General features: G+C 37.6%; 1 protein-coding gene across 1 annotated transcript in view; it reads right to left on the bottom strand.

Annotated features, from left to right (window-relative positions):
- OCA2 (OCA2 melanosomal transmembrane protein) overlaps nucleotides 1-22,047 on the bottom strand; it is a 178,531-nt gene that overhangs the window by 73,901 nt on the left and 82,583 nt on the right. Inside the window, 3 exon segments of the mRNA XM_032204674.1 lie at nucleotides 12,569-12,677; nucleotides 14,069-14,126; nucleotides 15,688-15,835. Coding sequence (XP_032060565.1) covers nucleotides 12,569-12,677; nucleotides 14,069-14,126; nucleotides 15,688-15,835 — 315 coding nt within the window.

The following is a 22,047-nucleotide window of genomic DNA, read 5'->3' as shown; positions in this document are numbered from 1 at the left end:
AGAAGAGATAGCTACCCATCTCTCAGAGGATGAACACAGGTTGGGAGCAAAGAAAAGGGGAGAGGAAGGAGGGAGTCTCTCAAGAAGTTTTGGAGGACTTCCTGTAAGATCTTGAGGTTTGACTTCAAGCACCCTGCAACTGGGCAAGAGTAACATCTTCTAGTGCCTGAAGACCACAGTAGTCAGTATGGGCTGTAACTGCTTGATTGATTGTTCTCTGCCACGCTGCTTGTCAAAGTCAACTACATCTGTACAGATATTACGTAGCCACTTGCCTCTCTAAATGGGCAGGTTTCCTGAGTCTTTTCTAAGTAATGTTCTTGCTAATGACATTCATGACAGCGTTCTATATATTTGGGTGTCTTTGCATTTGCTCTGGATTCAATTTGAAACATTCCTTCATTTTCAAAGAACTGAAAGTCCCAGGGTGCATTAAAGACTGTCATCTCTGTTTCTTTATTTTCTAGCTTACTGGGCCACAAAAGATAGCCAGGAAGAAGAAAAATATAAATAATTTCAAAAAATAACTTCTCATTACTACAGTGAAAGCAAAGCCCACTTGTATTTCCCAAAACCACTTCTTTTACTGCCTTTCAGTGCTTCTGTTTCACAACAATTGGTGTTCTGGAAATATAATGTTGAGAGAAACTGAATCTAAATTCCATTTCTGCACTCACACAGCACCTGTTGAAGACAGAGACAGTTTCTATTTATTTTAGGGAAAATAAAATGATTTTTTATTATAAAATGCACTTTGCAAATTTATAATGCATTCTTCACAGAAAAGATTCCTGTGTCTTGTCAGAAACCAGGAAAATGGCACAGGAGAAATAGCTTGAGTGCTTTGCTTTTCTGATTCACTTTACCCAGTAGGGAAAACCACATTTGGAACAATAAATAGCTTATGATGAGCAGAATACAACTGCAATCCATCTTAAAAAAATAAAATAAATAAATAAAAAATACAAAAATAAAAACTTATTTTGAAATAATCAAGCAGAAGAAGTAGAGAACAGAAAACAATCTAATAGAATCCAAAAGAAGACTAGGATATGTGGGAGGAAGATAGGTGAAAGAGAAAGAAATGAAAGGATGAAAATACTGTGTAATCTACAGGCTTTTCAAATGCTCATTAAGCAAAATTTGTATTCCTTAGTAAAGGTAATTTTGTCTGACCTACTAGCAGTTGAAAAGCATAATAAGCTTCCTCATAACAATGTGAACATGTAGATACTGTATGTTTCCTTTACGTGCATAGAATTTGAAATAATTTACTTCTATATGAAGACTGATAATGCATTCTCTCTTCTGGAAACTGAAATGGCGCTTGAGATGTTTACCCAGAAAGCCGAAGCCAGGATAACCCTACACCACCTCAGTACTGGCCTGGACAAAACAGAGGGCTGCTCAAGAAAGACAGGTGCAAGGTACTACAATTAGGCAGGAAGATTTTAAACTACACAAATCCAAGCTGGGAAGCACCTGAGTACCTAACAGTCCTGCAGAAAAGACTCAAGAAATACAGTGGATCACAACAGAACCTAATGGCCTCCTGAAATCCAGGGTCAGGATAAAAAACAGCAAATCCTGTGAAGCAGCCTTTTCTCTCTTCATCACCAGTAAACCCAGAAAATGTGTACTGTCAGATGCCTACCCATTAGAAAACAAGGGCAGAGAAGTATGGTTAACAGTCTGAAAACTTTAATTTTGATGAAAAATTAAAAGATTCTGGGATGTTTAGTTAAAAGATAAGAAGATTTAATTGCAAGTCTTCAGGCAAATACCAGGCTTCTTCAGAGGGGAGAGAGCAATCTGTTTACTGTGGCAGTAATGGATAGGACAAAAGGGAGTGAGGAGGCATAATAGCAGTGAGAAAGACTCAAGCTACACAGTATGCAGAATCACATACATGCTGAGAAGTAAAGAGGGATTTTTAAGAATCAGCCAGACCAGCATCTACTAGATCAAAGTATAATTCTCCTTTCTGGAAACAGTGGAATGGATACATGGATTTTTTTGTAACTGAGCAAAGCAGGATATTCTTTTGCTTTGATGTTACCAATTTTCTACTTGTCAAAATGGCCACAGCAACTTTTTGTGAATTGCATTAAAACACTCCTAGCCCACAACATCCATAACAGGCTAGAACGTATTTGTCTCTTACCTTTGAATCATGGTTTACATAGCATGTAATTGAATATATGAGGAAGTAAAGTTCATCATTGTGTCCCAACAGCTTAATCAGAAGTCCAGATACCTCCATAACCCTTCACAACTTAACCTAAAGATACATGTCAGTCCTTCATACTCTATGCTACAGTTGTAATGTTATGTATAAGCATTCATTCAATTATACTCTTACGTACTTTTATAGAAATATTTCCATGAAACAATTAAACCAAAGACATTTACCATAGTGCTCACTCTACTTATGTAATGCATTTCATCAGTACTACTGGATGTGAATTAAAATGCCCTATATTTAGGTTTTTGTCAATTCCTCTTTTTAATTTTATCAGTCATGAAATTGTACATTCTAAAGTCATACCGAATAAGCAACAGTTGTCAATTCATAAGCACTGTTTTATCTTTAATATAGATATTATTTTAAATATATATATAATGACAATCTTAAAAACAACCTGCTGGTCTTTTGAACAGTCTCTTTTCATTGGCATAGCTTCATAGAAATCATTTGTACCTGTTCTGTGCTATTTTTAGAACCAAGCTTAAGGCTGTTTCTTGGGGACAGAACTATGATAGTGACAGTTCAGAACAGTTTACACTGCAACAGAAAATGCTTTGTAGAATACAAGATAGAAAGGAATGTGAAAGAAGTTGATGGAAACTATAAATCTATGAAAGGCAGACAAAACAGAAACCTACACTGATAGAAGGAAATTTTTAAAGTTAAAAGCAAGAAGTGTATCATAAAACAAAGAAGCAGAGGACTAGCTGTTCTGTAATCACAGATCAGACTCTGTATAGGGGCGGGATGGGCTGGACTTTACTGCAGAGCTGTAGTATTGTCAGGTCAGAATGGAGAAATCACATTCACCGTTGTGTGGCAATGTCAACACCCAACTTTTTTAATTCTCCTGAACAATCTAAAATGGCATCCGAGCTAGAATGCTGTAAGCAAGAAACCTTGGTTGGAGATTGCTATAGCAAGGTGTTACATCTAACAGAGAAGATAAGTTGACACATATAGCTGTGTATATTGTACCAATCTGTCTTTAAAAAATGATAATATTATCTCAGTAAAGGTCACTGAAAAAAAAAAAAAAACCACTATTGCTGTAGCCTCATTGGCTCTTGGAAAATAAAAATTATTTAAGAAGATGCAAATATCAAGATAAAGTGAAGCTCAACTTTTCTAGAAAAAAAAAACTAAAGAACTAAAATGCAAAAGGTTCACTAGCAGATACAACTGCTGCTGATTCCTGTTTTTTCTCACATTGTACACATGTACATGTACATGTGTACATGTACATGAGTTGCCTCACATGTACAGGCAACTGCAAGGACAGATAATAATTTCTATGTTTAATTACATGTTCTTAAAGATGACTGGGCAATTTCAAGGGTGTAATTTTTTTGAAGACTAGCCTCAGAGAAATAAAAACTGCAAGGACCACAGAAAACAGATTTCTCTTATTTTCAGAAAGAATGTGTTATGCTGAGAAAAAAGAATAACTAAGATCTGAACAGGACTATCTGAGTCATAGTCAATGCTGACTGCATCAATTTAGCTCCACTCCAACATTCTGAGTACTACAAAATAATTGTCAAATTTATTTTTAACTCATATTCATACACACTTGACCAGGATTTTTTTCAACATCAGTATGAATCAAACATATATTAACCTTGTAAATACAATTATGTTTATTATCATCTTAAAGCAATGTGCACCTTCATGGCACAATCAAATCTCCATGCTACATACTCAGAGACCAGAAGGTCAGTCATGTACAGTACTCTTCTTGATCTCAAGTAAAAATACAGAGCAATTTAAGCGAATGCTACTACATGCCAGAACAAAAAACAGAACAAATGAATGAAGCAAAAGCAGAGAGGAAAAGAGTACTAAATGAGGCCAAATGATCCAGACTCCATTGACACCTTTGACAGTAGTAGTTGATATCACCTGAAAAAAAAAAGGGCTGAAAGCACAGCTTCAGGAAGCTGGAAGGAACTCCAGAAAGGGTTGGGTGCTTTCAAAGAGGAGAAGAGCGCCTAAAAGCTAAGGTATCTTACTACAGTAGGCTGGATACTCTTGTCGGATGCTATAATTTGTTGTTCTGTTTACCATTACAAGGTCAGGATTTAAAGAATCTAAAGCAAAAAGAAACAATTAGTTATCCAATCAGTCTTGTTCTGCTCTGGTGAGGCTGCACCTTGAGTACAGTGTTCAGTTTTGGGCCCCTCAGTAAAAGAAGGACATCAAGGCCCTGGACAGTTTCCAGAGAAGGTCTACAGAGCTGGTGAAGGGCTGGAACACCAGTCCTATGAGGAGCGTCTGAGGGAAGAGGGAACAGGGGTTGTTTGGTCTGGAGAAGAGGAGGCTCAAACTTTATTGCTCTCTACAACTACCTGAAAGGAAGGTGTGGGGAGCTGGGGATCAGTCTCTTCTTTAAGGTGGTAGGGCTAGAGGGAATGACCACAAGTTGCACCAGGGGAGGTTCAGGTTGGAAATCAGGAGACATTTCTTCTCAGAAAGAGCAGTCAGGCATTGGAACAGGTTGCACCAGGGAAGTGGTGGAGTCACCACCCCTGGGGGTGTTTAAGGAAAGGTTGGACCTGGCACTTAGGGACGTGGTTTATTGGGTGATAGTGGTGGTAGGGGGATAGCTGGACCAGATGATCTTGGAGGTCTTCTGCAACCTTAATGATTCTCTGAAATTCTATATTCTATATTTCTATGAAAGATGATACAAAAATATCCAAAACCTAAAATCAGAAAACATACCGAATTCTGTTTTTGTTTTTTATTTTATTTTTTTATTATATATTTATGCTTTTTATTTTTATTTTATGCTTATTTTATTTTTATGCTTATTTTTATGCTATATATATTTATGCTTTTTTTTATTTTGTATAATTGTGTGGCTTCATGCATATTGGTATCAGTTCCTGTATAGCTAGGAATTACAATTTTTGATGCTGTGTATAATGAGCTACTTATGACCTGAACCTAATAACACAGCATAAAGGAGTATAGGTGTGAAGTGATAGGAAAGGTCTTGAAAGTGAGGGCATAAGATGATAGTAAGTACTTTAGGACTATCAGCAACTCAGCAGCCAGTAGTAAGGGATAATAATGCAAACTTAGACATGAGTCAAAAACTATTTTTGAAGTTAAAAAAAAAAAAAAAGGACAAGGAATAAGTATGTAACATACAACACTGTATCTGACAAAATTGAACTTAATGCAGAATTGAAGACAAGATTTAAAAAAGCAAGGCATGAAGTTTCAAAAAATGGATAAAATTGAGCTCAAGTCGACTCAAGCACAAGAAGGAAGAAACCATCAGCATTATACATCTTCTGGTAAAGAGGAGAAAGAAACCCTTGTAATGCTACCCCAAGCAAAGACCTGAAGGTATCAACTCGTCATGTCTCTACTCAGCCTAAAACTGTAAACTTTTGCACCCCACATTGCATCAAAGGGTAACCATAACATTAGTATAGAAGGGGAAGATACTAGGAATATGTTTTTTTATTATTTTTATTTATTTATTTATTAGCAACAGCTTTAATTGTTAATGAGTTTGCTTTTGTATTCATTAAGTAACTCAATGTGTTAGAGTTATCATAAGTACACAAACAATAACTGTTTGTTTTGTTTTGCTTAAACTGATAACAGTTTTAATTAGACTAACAATAAATTCATAGTTCCAGATATAATGAGGTTCTCTTTTTTGCCCACAATATCATGAGCATGACACCATCACAGATACGTTGAAAGCTGGAGCCTATTGCTCTATGCAAAGAAGGCATCCCTAATCCAAATGTTTTGGGGACCAAAACAATCTACCTCACTGAAATGTGTGAAGGAGTTTCCAGGCAACCACAGATTATTTGGATGATATTTTTAGCTGTTTAGAAAAGGTCCATAAACATTGGTTCCCAAGCTTTGCATCTGGTTCTTTATCTCATCAAACCAGGTTGGAAAGCTTTACAAAAAATACAGGAGAAAAAATATTGTCTCTAACAGATTTAAATATAGTTGATAATTTAGTCTTATATGAGAAGTTACTTAGCAGTCAATGCCAATAAGCTCTCCTCAGTTAAAACCAGATAATATGTCAGCTCCTAGTTAGCCTGGAGATAAATGTTAGATTCAGTAACAAAATGGTGCAAGATGTGCTAACCTTAACAATATAGCCTTTGGCATTAAGCCTATGCTCTCCTAAATATATGTCATTCACCAATTTTTATAGCTTAATGGCTGTTTGTCTCACCAGGATTTTTGTTGTTCTTAAGCACTAAACCACTAAACAATTATACAGTGGTTTCTTAAATTGATCTTGTGTGAAGTGGTTTGGGTTTTTGTTTGTTTGTTTTTCAAACATTTTATGAAATAATAACTCTTCAGTAAGTTGAATAGTTCTATGACAGACCTTTCACAAGATTTGCACAAATTATCCTGAAAGCAAGCATCTCCAAAATATAAACACTTTTCCTTACCCTTCCTATGGGTACAAACACATTTTGAAAACATAATTTGTTTCATTTTGCATATATGATTGTATTGTTTGTAAACAGTGTAGATTTATATAACTCCACCATTATACCGAAGAATAGCATAAGATGGTTTAAGCGATTTACCACCAATGGTAGATGAGAAAAATGTTCCAGAATAACAGTTCAAAGAGCTGTTTAAAATTCTTAGAGTTCTTCTTACACAGCTTTCTGAGTTAAACATTCAGAATAAAACTGCACAGACTACATTTATTTCACCCGTGTGATATTAAACAATTAGAATTAAACAGAATTAAACAATTTAGTCAAAGATCTCAAAGCTTATGGTTTCTGGCATTAGTCAAACATTGCTAAATCTCTTACACATACTGGCAGTCTGTCTCAAAGTTTTTAAGGAAGAATCATTGCTACAGAAAAGTTCTTGTACCACTTATTGAAAATAATGTAGAATAGAAAATTGATTAAGTTAGTTATTAAAACGCACTAATGGAGAACTAGATTTGGTGTTTCTAAGCCAAGTAAATATCAGTACAGAACTTCTGACATTCTGTGATTCAATACCAAATTCAAGTAAATTTGAGAAGTTCTTTAGGGTAATGAAGGACTTTCTTCATCAGGAAAGTATCACTCAGTCTCTAATCTATTCTGAATTATTGGTTCACCTATGTAAACTACAGTGTTAACTGAAAATTGCGCATATCCACTTAAACAAAAGCAGGTTGAAAACCAAGAGAAATTATATGGAAGGAATTTCAGAGCCACTCCACTTCCCTGAAGTTGAGGTGTCACTCCTCTGCAGGTTAAGACAAACTTTTTGCTATAATTTGCATAACATTCTCTGTAGAAATCATTTGTTGTGAGTTGTGTTTTGTTGTTGTTGTTGGTTTGGTTTGGTTTGGTTTGGTTTGTGTTTTTTTTTTTTTTGTTCTGCTGATGTGTTTATCCAATTAAGGTATTTAATTTCTCCTGTGAATTTCAACAAATTTTCTGTAAATTACAGAAATTAGTCAGAAAATATGACAACTGGCATCCAAAGGAGTGACAGGATAACAGGAGACTTTTGTATCTACAGCTACTGAACGCATTTCTCCTTGCATGTACTGGCCATAAAATAAAAAGGAGCTCTGCACAATATGGCCATCCAAACAAAAAGTTATTTTAAATTAAATGAAAAGAACATTTTCCCTCCTTTTCCACTGTTTCAATCACAGATTTTAAAATTTTCAATGCAGCAAGATACAACTATTCAAAGCAAATTGAAAGGAGACAGATTCTCAAAGGTATCTGCAGCAGAATTTGCTGTGCAACCTCACAGTCAGAAGTAAAACCATAGTGGATATAGAAGACAGGGAAGAGTTTTCCAGGAGAAACTAGATTTAACTACATAAATGAGTTCTCAGCAAACAAGATAACCGTTGTATATAAATATTGAGGAACTTTAGCTTTAGAGAAAGGACAACAGGGAAAATTTATGTCTAGGAGGTTTTCTTGAAAGAAGTGATGCAGCATGTTGACTTATAGAACTTGTCCAAGTACCCAGAAAGTTCATGGTAACCGTGATTGTTAAATTAATACAATCATATTTTTTTTTAGAAGTTCATATGTTTAGGTTCTTTACTAACACTGTTTTGTTTAGTAATACTACATCTGTTTTTAGTTAATACTGAAATTCCCCAAAAATGAATAACCAAACCAAAAGTCCATCTACCTGTTATGGTTTTGTTCTTATCTGTAACTGAAACTCAGTATAAATTGAGAAGAGACCCTCTGGCACATGAAGAGTGAAATAACGTAGAGTAAGGTGACTCTTTTCATGAATTACCCCTCTAAAGCAGGTCAGGCAAATCACAGTGGTTAATCACCTCCATTGAGTATTGATCTCCTGCACAGATTATTTTAAGGGCAGCTGAAGATAATTAGCTTCAACATTGGTTGAAGTGTTGTTCTTGTGCATTGGTTGTTCGTTGTGCATTGGCTGAAGTGCTTGTGATCCTTCAGATCACAAGCATCCACAGCACGAAAGGAACCAGAATGAGATCAGGCAATGGTGTGAAGACAAAACCACTCAACAGAAACACAAAAAGACATGATTGCTCCCTCAGAGTTTATGATTTATTGGCATCATGGAGATGTGGTGGGATAGCTCCTATGTCTGGAGTGTTGGAGAAGTAGGATGCAGGCTCTTTGGAAAGAACAGGCTGGGGAGAAGAGCAGAGTGTGCTGCACTCTATGACTGCTGGAGTACATGGAGCTCTACCAGAGGATGGATGAGGACCTGACTGAGATTCCCTAGGTAGAGAATCTAAACTCAGGAGGTGTGAGTGACACACGAGAGGGCTGTGCAGCCATCCAAAGTGTATTTGTCAGGCTGAAGAGGTGGACTTACAGAAATCTCATGAAGGTCAGCACAGAGAAGTGCAAAAAGCTGCACCTGGTGAGAAATAACCCAAGGTACCAGTACATGTCGGGGGCCATCCAGCTGGGAAGCAGCTCTGCAGAAAAGGACTTTGGAGTCCTGGGAGACACCAGATTGAACATGAATCAGCAGTGTACCCTTGCTTCTAAAGCTAATTGTATTTGTGGCTGCATTAGATGAAGCATTGCCAGCAGGACAAGAGGGTCAAGAGAAGTGATCCTCACCTCCTACTCAGCATTGGTGAGACCACAGCTGGAGTGTTGAGTTCAGTTCTGGGCACCCTGTAAAAGAGAGACATGAACATGCTGGAAAGAGTCCAACAGAGGTCCAGCAAGATGATCAAGTGACTGGAGCACCACTCCTATGAGGAGGCTGAGAGAGCTGGGACTGTTTAGTATGGAGGAGTCTCACAGAGGAATCTCATCAATGTTTACAAATACCTGAAGGAAGAATGCAATGAAGATGGAGCCCAGTGGTGCCCAGTGCCAGGACAAGAGGCAATGGGCACAAACTGGAACACAGGAGGCACTTCTTTACTGTGTAGCTGACATAGCACTGGCACAGGTTTCCTGCAGATGAGACCAAAAGAACCATAAAATCATAGAATATCCCGAGTCAGAAGGGACCCATAAGGATCATCGAATCATCTGTTGCAACCCTTTAAAAGGAGGAGAGGACCTTCCACTGTCTCAGAAATGACTGAACCTTGCCCTAAGAAGAGAGGGTTCAGAGGTGGAAGGAAGAATGATTGTAAGGGGTCTGCAAGGAATGAGGTACTTCCACTGCATGCAGAGGTCGCTGAGGGAGGCAGACAACAGCAGAGCAACAGCGGTGATGGATACTCAAAGGAACTGCACAGAGATCACAGTAGCTCAGCAAATCACTGAAATGAGTGAAACCAAACCAAAGAGAAAGGACCTACCCCAAAGGAAGTAGCTTATAAATTGATTTTGTCTATTCTGTCTGAACTGGTCAATCTGAGCATCCCTTAACATAAATAAACAAACATTCTAGATTCTATTCCAATAAAATTTTTTCTTATTTTACTTTAAAAAAAAAAAATCTTTTGTCTCTGTAGGGGAAACTCATTATAGTTCAAAGCTCTAGACATGCCTGCCTAAAACTTGAAGTCAAAATAGGAGCCAAGTAGAAACATCAAAGGGGCTTTATTTTCCTCTCTTGTTATCTTTTCTGAGATGCTTTACCAATGATTTATCAACAAAGTAATATCCCATAGGAACAGAATGAAAGTACTGTAGAAGTCTAAAGTTTGCCATATTTGTTTAAAGTCTCCGTATTAATCTTTCATATTTCATAGAATTATACTAAACAAACTGATGAACAGGTAAAAGAAAGCTGAATAGGAAAGTGTTCTGCATTTTAAAAGAGAGTTAAGTACTCAAACTTTATAATTTAAATTAAAACATCAGTTCCCTCAAATTATATCAATGATTCCAAGTTCATAATGGAAAAATTGTATCAAGGCTGGGGACAGATAAAGAATTATATAATCTTTCTAATTCACTCTTCCAAATGCAATTAAAAGTTATTAGATTTCTAACACATAAGCTTCTATATAAAACATTATTCTGTTAGGAAATTAAACACTGAACTACAATCTCCTTTCATTTTTATGCAAAAAATTTATTGAACAAATTTAACCAAACCACCAGAGTGCAAGTGCTGTATTTTAGGAAATTTATTTGCATGCACTGGAGGACTAAAATTCATAGAAACTCATAGCAGCACTATCTTCAGTAATGATAAATAAGTGGCAGCAAGCATCAAGACAGTGGAATTCAGGAGTCAACAATGAGACCTTGGTATAAGTCTGTAGGTTCCGTTAAATGTTATTAGAAATTATGCATATGATTTAATAATACTTTTCCATTAATCTGACAGGCTTGTTGTGAATACAGAACAGGGGGAAGCTACACAGAACACATACAGTCCATGTTTACTCTCAAGGTTACAGCTGAAGATCAACTAGTGAATAAAAGAAACCTGAGCTGCCAACCATGTCATGTTTTTCATTTATTTTACTGACATGAAGTAGGACAAAAAAACAGTCATCATTTATTAGGTTTCTTCTAGTACTCGAACTACTCTGAAGTTTTGAAAGAATACCTTACCAGGGGCATACGCAACCAGCGCTATATGGCCTTTACTGACTGACTGTGGGTTTTCAAAAACACTTTTAGATGATGGGTTTACTTCAGAAAATCCTACATGGTTCAGTGTCTACTTATCTGAGGCAGAAAAGTAAGGGTGAAAATTGATTTCTTAAATTGCTGATGTGAGCTCCTTCCTTACATTCTTAGCCACACTGACTTCAAATGCCTTCAAGTGTCTTCAATTCCGGCTTCTTCCTACACTTTAGTAAAGTTGCAGTTTTGTGCTTATAATGCATCAGTACAGCTTAGAACTTCTTAGCAGCCAATATTATTTATTGGATTAAATCACCCATCATGATTTGTCCATCACGACAAATACTCTGGAACAAGGAAGTTGACAAAGCAGCCATGCCACTAGTGTCACTGTTTGACACCCTTTCCTCAACCTGATTGCCACTGTACAGCTAAAACTAGCCCTATGATGCATAATAAAAATCCATAGTATAGTTCAATCAATGTTTTATTCATTATGAGTTATTCTTCTTCAAGACTGTTGCATCTTTCAGTCACTGGATGTACACAGTGGGGGATTCAGAAATTGTAAGTGCTCAGCAGCCAAAAATATATTTTTAATTTTCATAGGCCAATGCACAGGCAGGTTTTATGACTGCCCTTTAGTTATATGTGAATTTTAATTTGGTTCTATTGTTAGGACATGTAGAACATGTCCACACATAGATATACACATAACTGTATAAAAATCCACACATATAAGTCTAGGCTTAGAAAGTATACACGTTATTTTTATTTCACACATATACAGTGTCTTCCTTTTTTTAGTTTGGGAAATTATTTATTCTGGTGATAATGCAATGATGACTGGAAGTCACGTAAAGAGGTATATATACTGAAGAAATAATGCCAGACTACTTTGTTCCTTACTTGGGAACAATTTCTGATCTCCGGGATGAATTTTTGTCATTTATTCATATCTACAGTGAGATCATGCTAAGGTCAAATTTGCACATTCTGTAATGTTTACCCACCTAGCTAATACTGGGAAGTCAGAAAAATCAAGTCATGAGCTCTACCTGCTACTCCTCCTGGGGTGACTAAGACGTGACTGCATTTCAAAAACCTGTTCTGAGAAGCTGCTGTTTTGATTAATCTGGTGAAATTGTGAGGCAAGGAACATAAAGAAAAGAGCTTTCCGAACTGACACAGACTCAGAAAAATCTTACAATTTGGCTGGCTTTGTTGTTGTTGTTGTTTTGATTTATTTTATTTATTTATTTATTTCAACTAAATAGAACAAAACTATGAAACTTACCAAGATCTAGGTAGACACCGGGAACAAATGAGTTGAGAAAAAACATAAGAATAACACATCCCAGCACAGTCAGGCATTTGATAAGAAGGATTTTGTCTGTTATTCTGTGCTGTAAAGAGGAAAAAGAATTGAGTAACTGTATTAAAGAAGGAGCTATCTATTATGCATTAAGTTCAAAAGAGCATGTGTGAAGTACAAACTACTGTTCCTGTATTGTATATCCTTCTTCAGCATAAAAGACATAAATATTTAAGTTGAAGCATTTCATGTACACTATATTTTGAATATGTAGGAACAAAGGCCCAATGTGAAGCTAACAAACGCAAGCAGCTAACTGCTGAATACACCTAGATGTGTCCATCTAATCTTACCACAACATCATTACGTAATTATATGGTTGAAACAGTTTCTACTATAGACAGAACTTCAGGTGCTCTGTGGTTTCACAACCCTGGACAAAATCACCCTTTGTTGCAATTATTTTCTGAAAACCTATAATCCAACCTAGAGGCCAGATCCATATACTTCCTGCGGAACATTCAAGGACATGCCAATCCCTAATCCCTATGCAGCTCCTGTTCCCCTGTGCCCAGAGCTCCTCATACTCTCACCCTCAGACCCAGCCACTTTCCACTGTGCCCGATTCTGTACTCTAATCTCACTTTTACCACCAACCCAGGGAATCACCTTCTCCCAGCCTCAGTATCTCTCATTTCCAGTCTCTTCCACACAGTTTAAAGCTCTACAGAAATACAATTAAATCTCTGTTCTTTAAGAAGTTTGTCATTTATGCAATGCTTTGGAAAAAAAAAAAAAAAGTGTAAAAACTAATCAGATAGTCCTGTTGACCTTGTTCTGTTTTGGTATGACATATAGGACAGAGAGGTACCAACCAAGGACATGAGTTCCCAAGCACAGGCCAGTACTCATTAGTGCTAATGAGATGGAGAGGATGTGACATTTAGACATTTACATTTAGTTGAAATTAATCCCACTACAGAGTACATGTCTTGTCAGACTCAGCTTTGGCATATAAGACATAAGCAGTGTTAATGTGTGCACAACAAAGAAAAAAGAATTCCTGAAAGTGGTTTATCTATACTTGAATAATAAAGCAGGCTTGTCACAGACAATGTAGTAAATTAGAATTGGTATTAGGTACATCAGCAGGAGTATACTCTACCATCATGCATCATGGTTATAAACAACCTATTGACACCTCCTGGGTCTCTCTGGCCATAGATTAAAATTTTAAGAAAACACTGCTGAATCATTTATTGATCCTTTAAGCAACCTATTTCTAAGGAACATAAGTATAAAACCTGACAAATACTCGCAACGTGGTTCAGTAACCCTGTTCAACTGAGGCCAGCCAGCCTGCCTGCCAGCTTTTCTGCTATCATGAGAGTTATTAAATTTGCATTGGGTTCAAAAGACTCTCTCCATACAAAGGCATAGGTCCACTTACACTGGAACTGAGAAGAACTGCCATCTACTTACTTTTTTCTGAAGTTCCTGAATATTTGTTTCCCAGTTTTTATCTTCTTGTGAAATTTGCCTGAAAGAAAATGACACCTGCTTTTTTCCAGTGTGAAATTAGAGCTCTGCCAAAATTATTGGACTAAATCCCTCTCATCACAACCAGATCATCCTTTTACCCATAAGGAGCATCTCATACCAGAAAGGAACTGTGTGCAACATGGTCAGTAGCAAAATTCCAGTGACAGGTCACTTAAGACCCCACTTTTGTAACAAGCGCTACTAGTACATACACAGTTAAGTTCATGAAGAGTGCCACAGGCTTGGAAGGAGCAAGCATCCAGAGTATGAACGCTTGTATAGGAGCTGGCTACATGCAATATGTAGTTCCCTTAATAGTTTCAGAAGGTGATGTGTGCCCATCTGCGATAAAACAAGGGTCATGTGCTAACAAGTCAGAACACATATGTGTTACATTTGCATTTTATAATGAAGTTTTTACAATCTGAATAACTTATTAAACTTATAAAATAGTTGTGTTATCAGCATAGTCAGCCTTCCAGCAAAAGGCTGCAGGGGTTGCAGTTTGGGAGCTCTGTTGTTAATACTAATGAATTTTTACATTGCTATAAATGTACTTGTGCTGGAGAAATCCTGATTTTCAAATTAAATGTACAATTTTCATGTATACTTCAGAAAACTCCCCTTTGAGTATTGTAAACTCAACGTTATTTTTTTTTTTTAATTGAAGTAACAGACTTGTTTGTCACTCTGTTCAAAATGCACAATATAAGCAAAAATTATTAAGTAAAAAAATAAGTAAATTATTAAGTAAAAATTATTACTGGAATGGTTTAAGAAATATTATTTACATTCCCTTGTTCATACTGTGTATTTAATTAGCATGTTTATTAATTAAAAAAAAAAAATAAAGCTATTTCATTTTCACTTTAGTCTAGAGTCAATTCAAGTTAAGAAAATTTATCACCACCATTCTCAGACATCAAATTCCATTGCATAACAGCTAGTTTTGCTGGAACCTAAACAAAATAGGGTTAGCATCTTGTTAGTCCCGGTTTATAAAAACTACTTTTCTATACATAAATGGTTAATTATGCCTATGCTCAGGTCAACACTGATGGCTTGATTACAAAACAATTTTAAAATGCAGTAAATCACTAGTGGTATGTTTCTCAAACTCAACAGTTCACTGAAGAACACTTGAATTTTTCAGCAGAAAAGAATTTGCAGCATTTTACTACACTGTAGTCACTACTGCAAAGAAAAGCATAATGAAGTATTTATGATCTTTTTAAAACAAAAGTCATATGAAATTTCTAGGCCTTTATGTTTGGATCCTATTGACATATATTTTCCAAACTCTACACATTAGGGTTTTTTCCAAAAATACTGAGGCTGAGGGTGGCTCTTCGTACTTGCCCCAACACACATCTGATTAAAAGACAACTAAGAGTATAGGTCTCATCCCACTGAAGACATTAGCAAAGCCACAGTATCATTTCCAGCTGTTGTCTGAGATGAGCAGGAGCTCCATGTCAGTCCAACAAACCACCCATGTCTACAGCTCATCCTATCAAGAGTGGGAGCAAGGGAGGTGGCACACGCTGGCACCCACTCACTTGTGGAACGTCCTAAGCTTCTTCCTCAGCAGCATCTCCAGAGTCAGCACCTTCTGCATCAAGAGGCATTTCACAGCAGTCTCTTCCCTGCTGGCAGGGTTAATGCGCTGTGCAGTCAACCTCCAAACATAGATCTCATGTTTCAGCTCTAAAAATAAGCAAAATTGCTTATGTTAAAGCAGGTGCAATGCATATAAAACCGGAGACCTACAAAATATGTGTAAGGTGTTCTGGACTCAAGCTCTTAAAATAATTGGAATGGTTTCCCAACAATTTGCCACTTTGACAGCTGCTTTTACCATTCATTTTGCAGAGCTGAAGGGAATGGAAAATCAATATGAACATTTCAAAATTTTATATAAATTAATCTCAAAGTCATTAAAAAAATAAAAAGTACTGTCTACAAACACTTGCATATAACAGCCAGTATATATTAATATAATACTAAATGCAGACCTGAATGATATCTGGTCCTGTGTAAGTTTAAACAGACTTCTTAACACTTCAAATCAGCCTCCAAAGTGTTGTCAGGATTTTGAATGTTTTGGTTTATTTTTTCCAGTATTGTCAAGACCTTGGAGAATGACTGAAAAGTGTGTGCTCCTGTTGAGGACAGGCATTAGATTGGGTATGCAAAAAATATCCTTTGGGTTTTCCAGGAAATTCCTAAATAAATGAATGCTGAATATTCATTCAGAAACTGCGTGCACAAATACTTCTGGATGAAATAACAGGATACTTCCTCCCACTTCCTTTTTTTTTTTCCATCAAAATTTATATCATTGAAGAGAATGTGTCTAGAATTCATGGTTTTATATCTTAAGATCCCTGTTTAATGTGCAAATTGTTCTTATCTTAAGAAATGGACACCTTTGTGACCAAGTATTTATAGCTATGATATAGAGTGAATCATGTAAAGATTGACCGTAAGAGGAAATTAGACTTGACAGAACTCAAATATTTAAGAATAAAAGTAAGGGTGTCCAGAGCCATCATAACTTGCCTGAACAGCTGATGAACAGCAGATGACTCACATTTTCTATTGGTCACATCTCTAGATGAACACACAGTTTGCAAGCCATCAAAACAATTATCTTTGCCTTGGCTTTATGATGTAAGACTGAAAATGTAAATTCACACTATACAAAGCCAAATTTCGTATATGAAAAACCCATTTATATGTGGTTCATATCTGAACCACATATATCAGAGGTACAGAATCTACCACCTTGGTGATTGATTCTTGCCAGGATTATGCCAGGATACTACATTGATTAAAATCTGATACTACATTGTATTAAAACATGGATAGGTCCAAGTCTTATCAGAGGATCCACATGAGTTTGTGCAGATGCCCATTCTAGCCATCATTTACATTTCCATCAGCAGTTGTGATACCCACAAATATATCAGCAGTGATTTTCTGTTCTCTTCCAGAACATAAAGAAGAAAGAGACAGAGCTTTAAGCCACAGCTAATCTTCTGCTTCCAACCAAATATATAAATTTATTTGTTTGTTTGTTTTTGAGGATTAAGGTGGATCGGAGCCGTACAAAAAACATATTTTAAACCTTACGACTGGTGGATTTTTTTTCCTTTGAAAAACATTCCTAAGTTCTTCAGGGTGAAAAAGATATTTCTACCACCCTTCAAGCTTCCCTACACTAAATGAAATAGAAACATCTGTATTTAATTTAAGCATATGAAGGAGGAAAATCCCCCTCAACAGGTGAACGGTCCTTTTTGTTCTGTTCTCTCACAACATTTTAAGTCCAATAGACTGTGGCTTATAAACTCTTGCCATCAGTTCAAGAGAGAGAATGTGTTGGTTTTTTTTTTTGTTGTTGTTGTTGGTTGGTTGTTTTTTTTGTTTGTTTGTTTGTTGTTTGGTTGTTTTTTTGTTTGTTTTTTTCTCTGGCAAATGCTCATGAAGCATAATTATCCAGTTTGCTATTCTGCTTCTGACGGGCTGTCTTTGCTGCAACACCTTTTCAGATCATATGATCAAACAATGGTTTGGGTTGGGAGGCACCTTGAAGACCATCTAATTTCAGCCTGCCCTGCCATGGCTCTCACCAGATCAGGCTGCTAACAGCCCCATCCAGCCTGGCTTTGAACACCTCCAGGGATGGGGCTTACACATATCTGTGCAGCCAGTTCCAGTGCCTCACCACCCTCGTAATGAAGAATTTCTTCTGAACATCTGCTCCAAATCTGTCCTGTTTCAGTTTAAAAACCATTATCACTATCACTTGTCCCATAACTACTTGCCCTTGTAAAAATTCTCTCTCCATGTCTGTTCACAATTGTCTGTTCATCCTGCCACATTTCTCTTATCCTTTCCAACTGAAATGTCACCAAGGATTTTGCTGATGGAAAAAAGTTGAATCTTTCATCCTCTAAATGAGATGCAGATCCCCAGTGGGAATTTTCACAGAGTCTTTATCATCATTCTTTCGGAAAGGAACAGCTAACATCACTATAGCTGTGCCACAAACAAAACCACAGAGCAGAAAGCAGCTCAGCTGGGTTGCACATTCCTGCTCCATGTCTGAAATGCTGTGGGGCTAGTCTCCAGGCTCAGCAAAATCTCATCTGTGTTAAAAAATATGTGTTTTCACATGGCTTTGATCTTGCCTTTATATACAGCAAGTGCATGCTTTATTGTTCAGACTCTTTAGTTTTCTAAACATCCCAAGCATGCAAACATCTAAGCGGTTGTGAAATTCACTTCAGAGCAACATGACCTGCAAAAATCAGAAGAGTCGATACATCTTTTACACTGCTACTCCATTTATGCCAAGAATTTCTGAAGAGTTTTTCCAAGTTTTTAACAAAACCTTCTAACAGAAAGTTCTTCCTTTTTCAGTTCCAGGCACATTTTTATTGTAAATGTGTTTTATGGCGCCAGGTGCTGTATGTATGTGTATATATATGCATGTGTTAGCAGTAGTTTTTGCTGTGAAGGAAATATAATGCAATACCCTTGATTTCATTGAGAACACTGAACCCAACCAGAAACCTTTGGGCCTTTATCTAGTCCTACCATCTCAGGTCTGCAAACCCACTTGGGTATCAACCTGTACAGTTTGGGAATAACTGATCTTTTAACTGTATTAAACACAAGTGACAAGAGTTTATGAAGCTTCAGGTTCTTATCAATTACTTTGAAACTATAGCTAAAGCAGTAGGACAGCATTTGGCTGGCCCTGAGCGAGAAAGTCTTATACCTCATTTCCACATTTCCATAAGTTTCCGTTCCCTACTCAGATGGGAGGTGATGGTCAGGGCACACTGACTCCACTCACTCATCCAGGAAAACCCAGTCTGCAGGTTTTTTGCAAGGTTAACCTTACTGTGTCTCAGCCTACATTTATTATCCCATTATATGATATCAAAAAATCTTTGTGAAAATGGTGCATTCATAAAGTCCACAAGGTACTATAGAAGAATACCTACCATTGTTTTTTCACAGACTTTTTTTTTTTTGCTAGAAAGTCCATTTCCAACAAGAAAATAATATTTTGTCATATCTCTTGGATTAAAAAAAGAAAAAAGAAAAAAAAAAAGGATCAGCAAATGTACAATCCCTATGCTGCTAATCTGTTTTGTCCATAGGATTCTAGAATGTTTTGCGTTGGAAGGGATCTTAAAGCTCATCCAGTTCCAAGCCCCCTACCATAGGCAGAGATGTCACCCACTAGATCAGATTGCCCAGGATCTCATCCAACCTGATCTTGAACACCGCTAGGGATGGGGCATCCACAGTTTCTCTGGGCAACCTGTTTCAGTGCCTCACCACCCTCTAAGTGAAGAATTTCCTCCTAACATCTAATCCAAATCTCCCCTCTTTTAGTTTAGAACCATTATCCCTTGCCCTATCATTATCTGCCTGAACAAAAAGCTGCTCTTTTTTTTTTTTTTTTTTAATAAGCCCTCTATAAGTATTGAAGTGAGGTCTCCCCAGAACCTTCTCTTCCATAGACTGAAATCCCCAGCTCTCTCAGCCTTTCTTCATAGCAGAGGCACTCTAGCCCTCTGATCATATGTGTGGCCCTCCTCTGGACCCACTTTAACAGATCAACATCATTCTTGTGCTGGGGGCCCCAGACCTGGATGCAGAACTCCAAGTGGTAGAGTAGGGGAGAACAATCACCTCCCTCACCCTGCTGACTGTTCCCCTGTTGATGCAGCCCAGGATGCAGTTGGTCTTCTGGGCTGCAAGCACACACTGCTGGCTCATGTTGAGCTTTTTGTCCACCAGAACCCCCAAGTCCTTCTCTGCAGGGCTGCTCTCAATGAGTTCTTCTCCCAGTCTGTGCTCATGTCTGGGGTTTCCCTGAGCCAGATGCAGCACCTTGCACTTAGACCTGTAAAACCTCATTAGGTTCTACACACTTTTCGTTGTTGTTGTTCTACATGCTTTTTCCCATTTCTCAACCTTGTCCAGGTCTCTTTGGATGGCATGCCTTCCTTCTGTTGTATTAACTGCACTACTCAGCTTGGTGTCATCTGCAAATTTCCTGAGGGTGCTCTCAGTCCCATTGTCTGTTGTTGACAAAGATCTTAAACGTTTCCAGTCCCAAGAGGGACCCCTGAGGGACACCACTCATCACCAGCCTTCACTTGGACATAGAGCCATTGACCATCACTCTGTGTGTGTGACCTTCACGCCAATTCCTTATCCACTGAAGGGTCCACCTTTCAAATCCATCTCTCCCCAAGTTGGAGACCAGGATGTCATGTGGGACTGTGTCAAAGGCCTTATAGAAGTCCAGGTAGATGACATTGGTAGCTCTCCCCTGTTAAGTGATGCAGTCACTCCATCATAGAAGGACACCAGATTCGTCAAGCACAATTTGCCCTTGGTGAAGGCATGCTGGTTGTCTCAGATCACCTGCTTGTCTTGCATGTGCCTTGACATTGCTTCCAGGAGGGCCTTTCCCATGGTCTTTCCAGGCACTGTGGTGGTTTTACCGTACTAGGCAGCTAAACGCCACAACCACTCTCTCACTCCCCCCCTCCTTAGATGAGGAGGGGAAGAAGCATAGTAAAGAACAACTCACAGGTTGAGATAAGGATAATTTAATTAAAGGAAAAAAAGTATTATTATTATTATTACAGAGAGATTATTATTAACTAAACAATTTAACTAAAGGGGAAAAAAAGAAAAAAAAGAAAGGGGAAAAGGGTGGGGGAAACAAAAAATATAAAAATAAATAAATAAATAAATAAAAATGAAGGCTATGTGGAAGTGCAGAGGAAAAAAATTACTGTCTACTTCCCACAGATGAGTGATGCTTGACCACATCCTTGAAGCAGGGCCTCAACACATACAGCCATTGTCCAGAAGGACAGACGTTTTCACAACAAGAGCCCACCCTCTTTGCTTACAGTGGGAGGGATTTGGGGTTTGGAACTAGATGATCTTTAAAGTCCCTTCCAACCCAAGCCATTCTATGATTCCATTCTATGACTTTGCTCCCCAGGCCCTCACCTACAGGTTCAGGAAAATGAGATGTGGGAAGCCTGACTGACAGTGAAGACTGAGGGAAAGAAGTTGTTGAGTACCTCAGCCTTCTACATGTCTGTTGTTACCAGTTCTCCCTTCTCCTTTATCAGAGGTGGAACACTCTCCTTGGCCTCTCTTTTCTGGCAAATGTACCTATAGATTCCCTTATTGTTATTTTTTACATCCCTTGCCAAGCTCAGTTCTACTTGTGTCTTGGCTTTCCTGAACCTGTCCCTGCATACCTGGGCAGCAGCCCTGTACAGCGCAGGCCACATGTCCTCCACTGTTATTGTCATTTAGCATATTTCACCATGGAAAGAGCCTTCGAAGTCCTGGACTCATTGAAATTAACAGAACATCAGCTACAGACCTGAGCTGTGACATTTTAGGTAAGATTTTCTACATTTTAGAAAACATTGTTTCACCAAAAATGCATATTCTTTCTGCAGTGCACCAATTAATAGTCAGACTGATTTTCACTTAATCATACCCTCCCTCCCACCTGACTGCCAATAACAAAGAAGACATTCTAAAAACTGAGTGTAATTAATTCCCAGTCTCAGAATCTGAAGAGGACAGTCTTGTTTATTGAAGATACTCAGAAGAGCATGACCAATCTTGATGAGATGATAAGAATTATCATAAAATGACAATTTTTAACCTGCAAGTGCACTAAATATATTATCTACCTTTTTGCAAGCAAGACAATTTGGGGCTGTGACTAACAAAATTCAAAGCATGTTCCTGTGAAAGCATTTTTTCTCCACATGATATTGTAGCTTAACTTTTTCCAGTGAAGCAGTTATTTTTCTTAGCTAACTTAGCTAACAAGGATACTTCTGTTTAAA

Source organism: Aythya fuligula, chromosome 1 (assembly GCF_009819795.1).
Source record: "Aythya fuligula isolate bAytFul2 chromosome 1, bAytFul2.pri, whole genome shotgun sequence".
In the NCBI taxonomy this organism is placed as follows: domain Eukaryota; kingdom Metazoa; phylum Chordata; class Aves; order Anseriformes; family Anatidae; genus Aythya; species Aythya fuligula.
The sequence above is the reverse complement of the archived record's forward strand: the minus strand, read 5'-3'. Positions and strand labels throughout refer to the sequence as shown.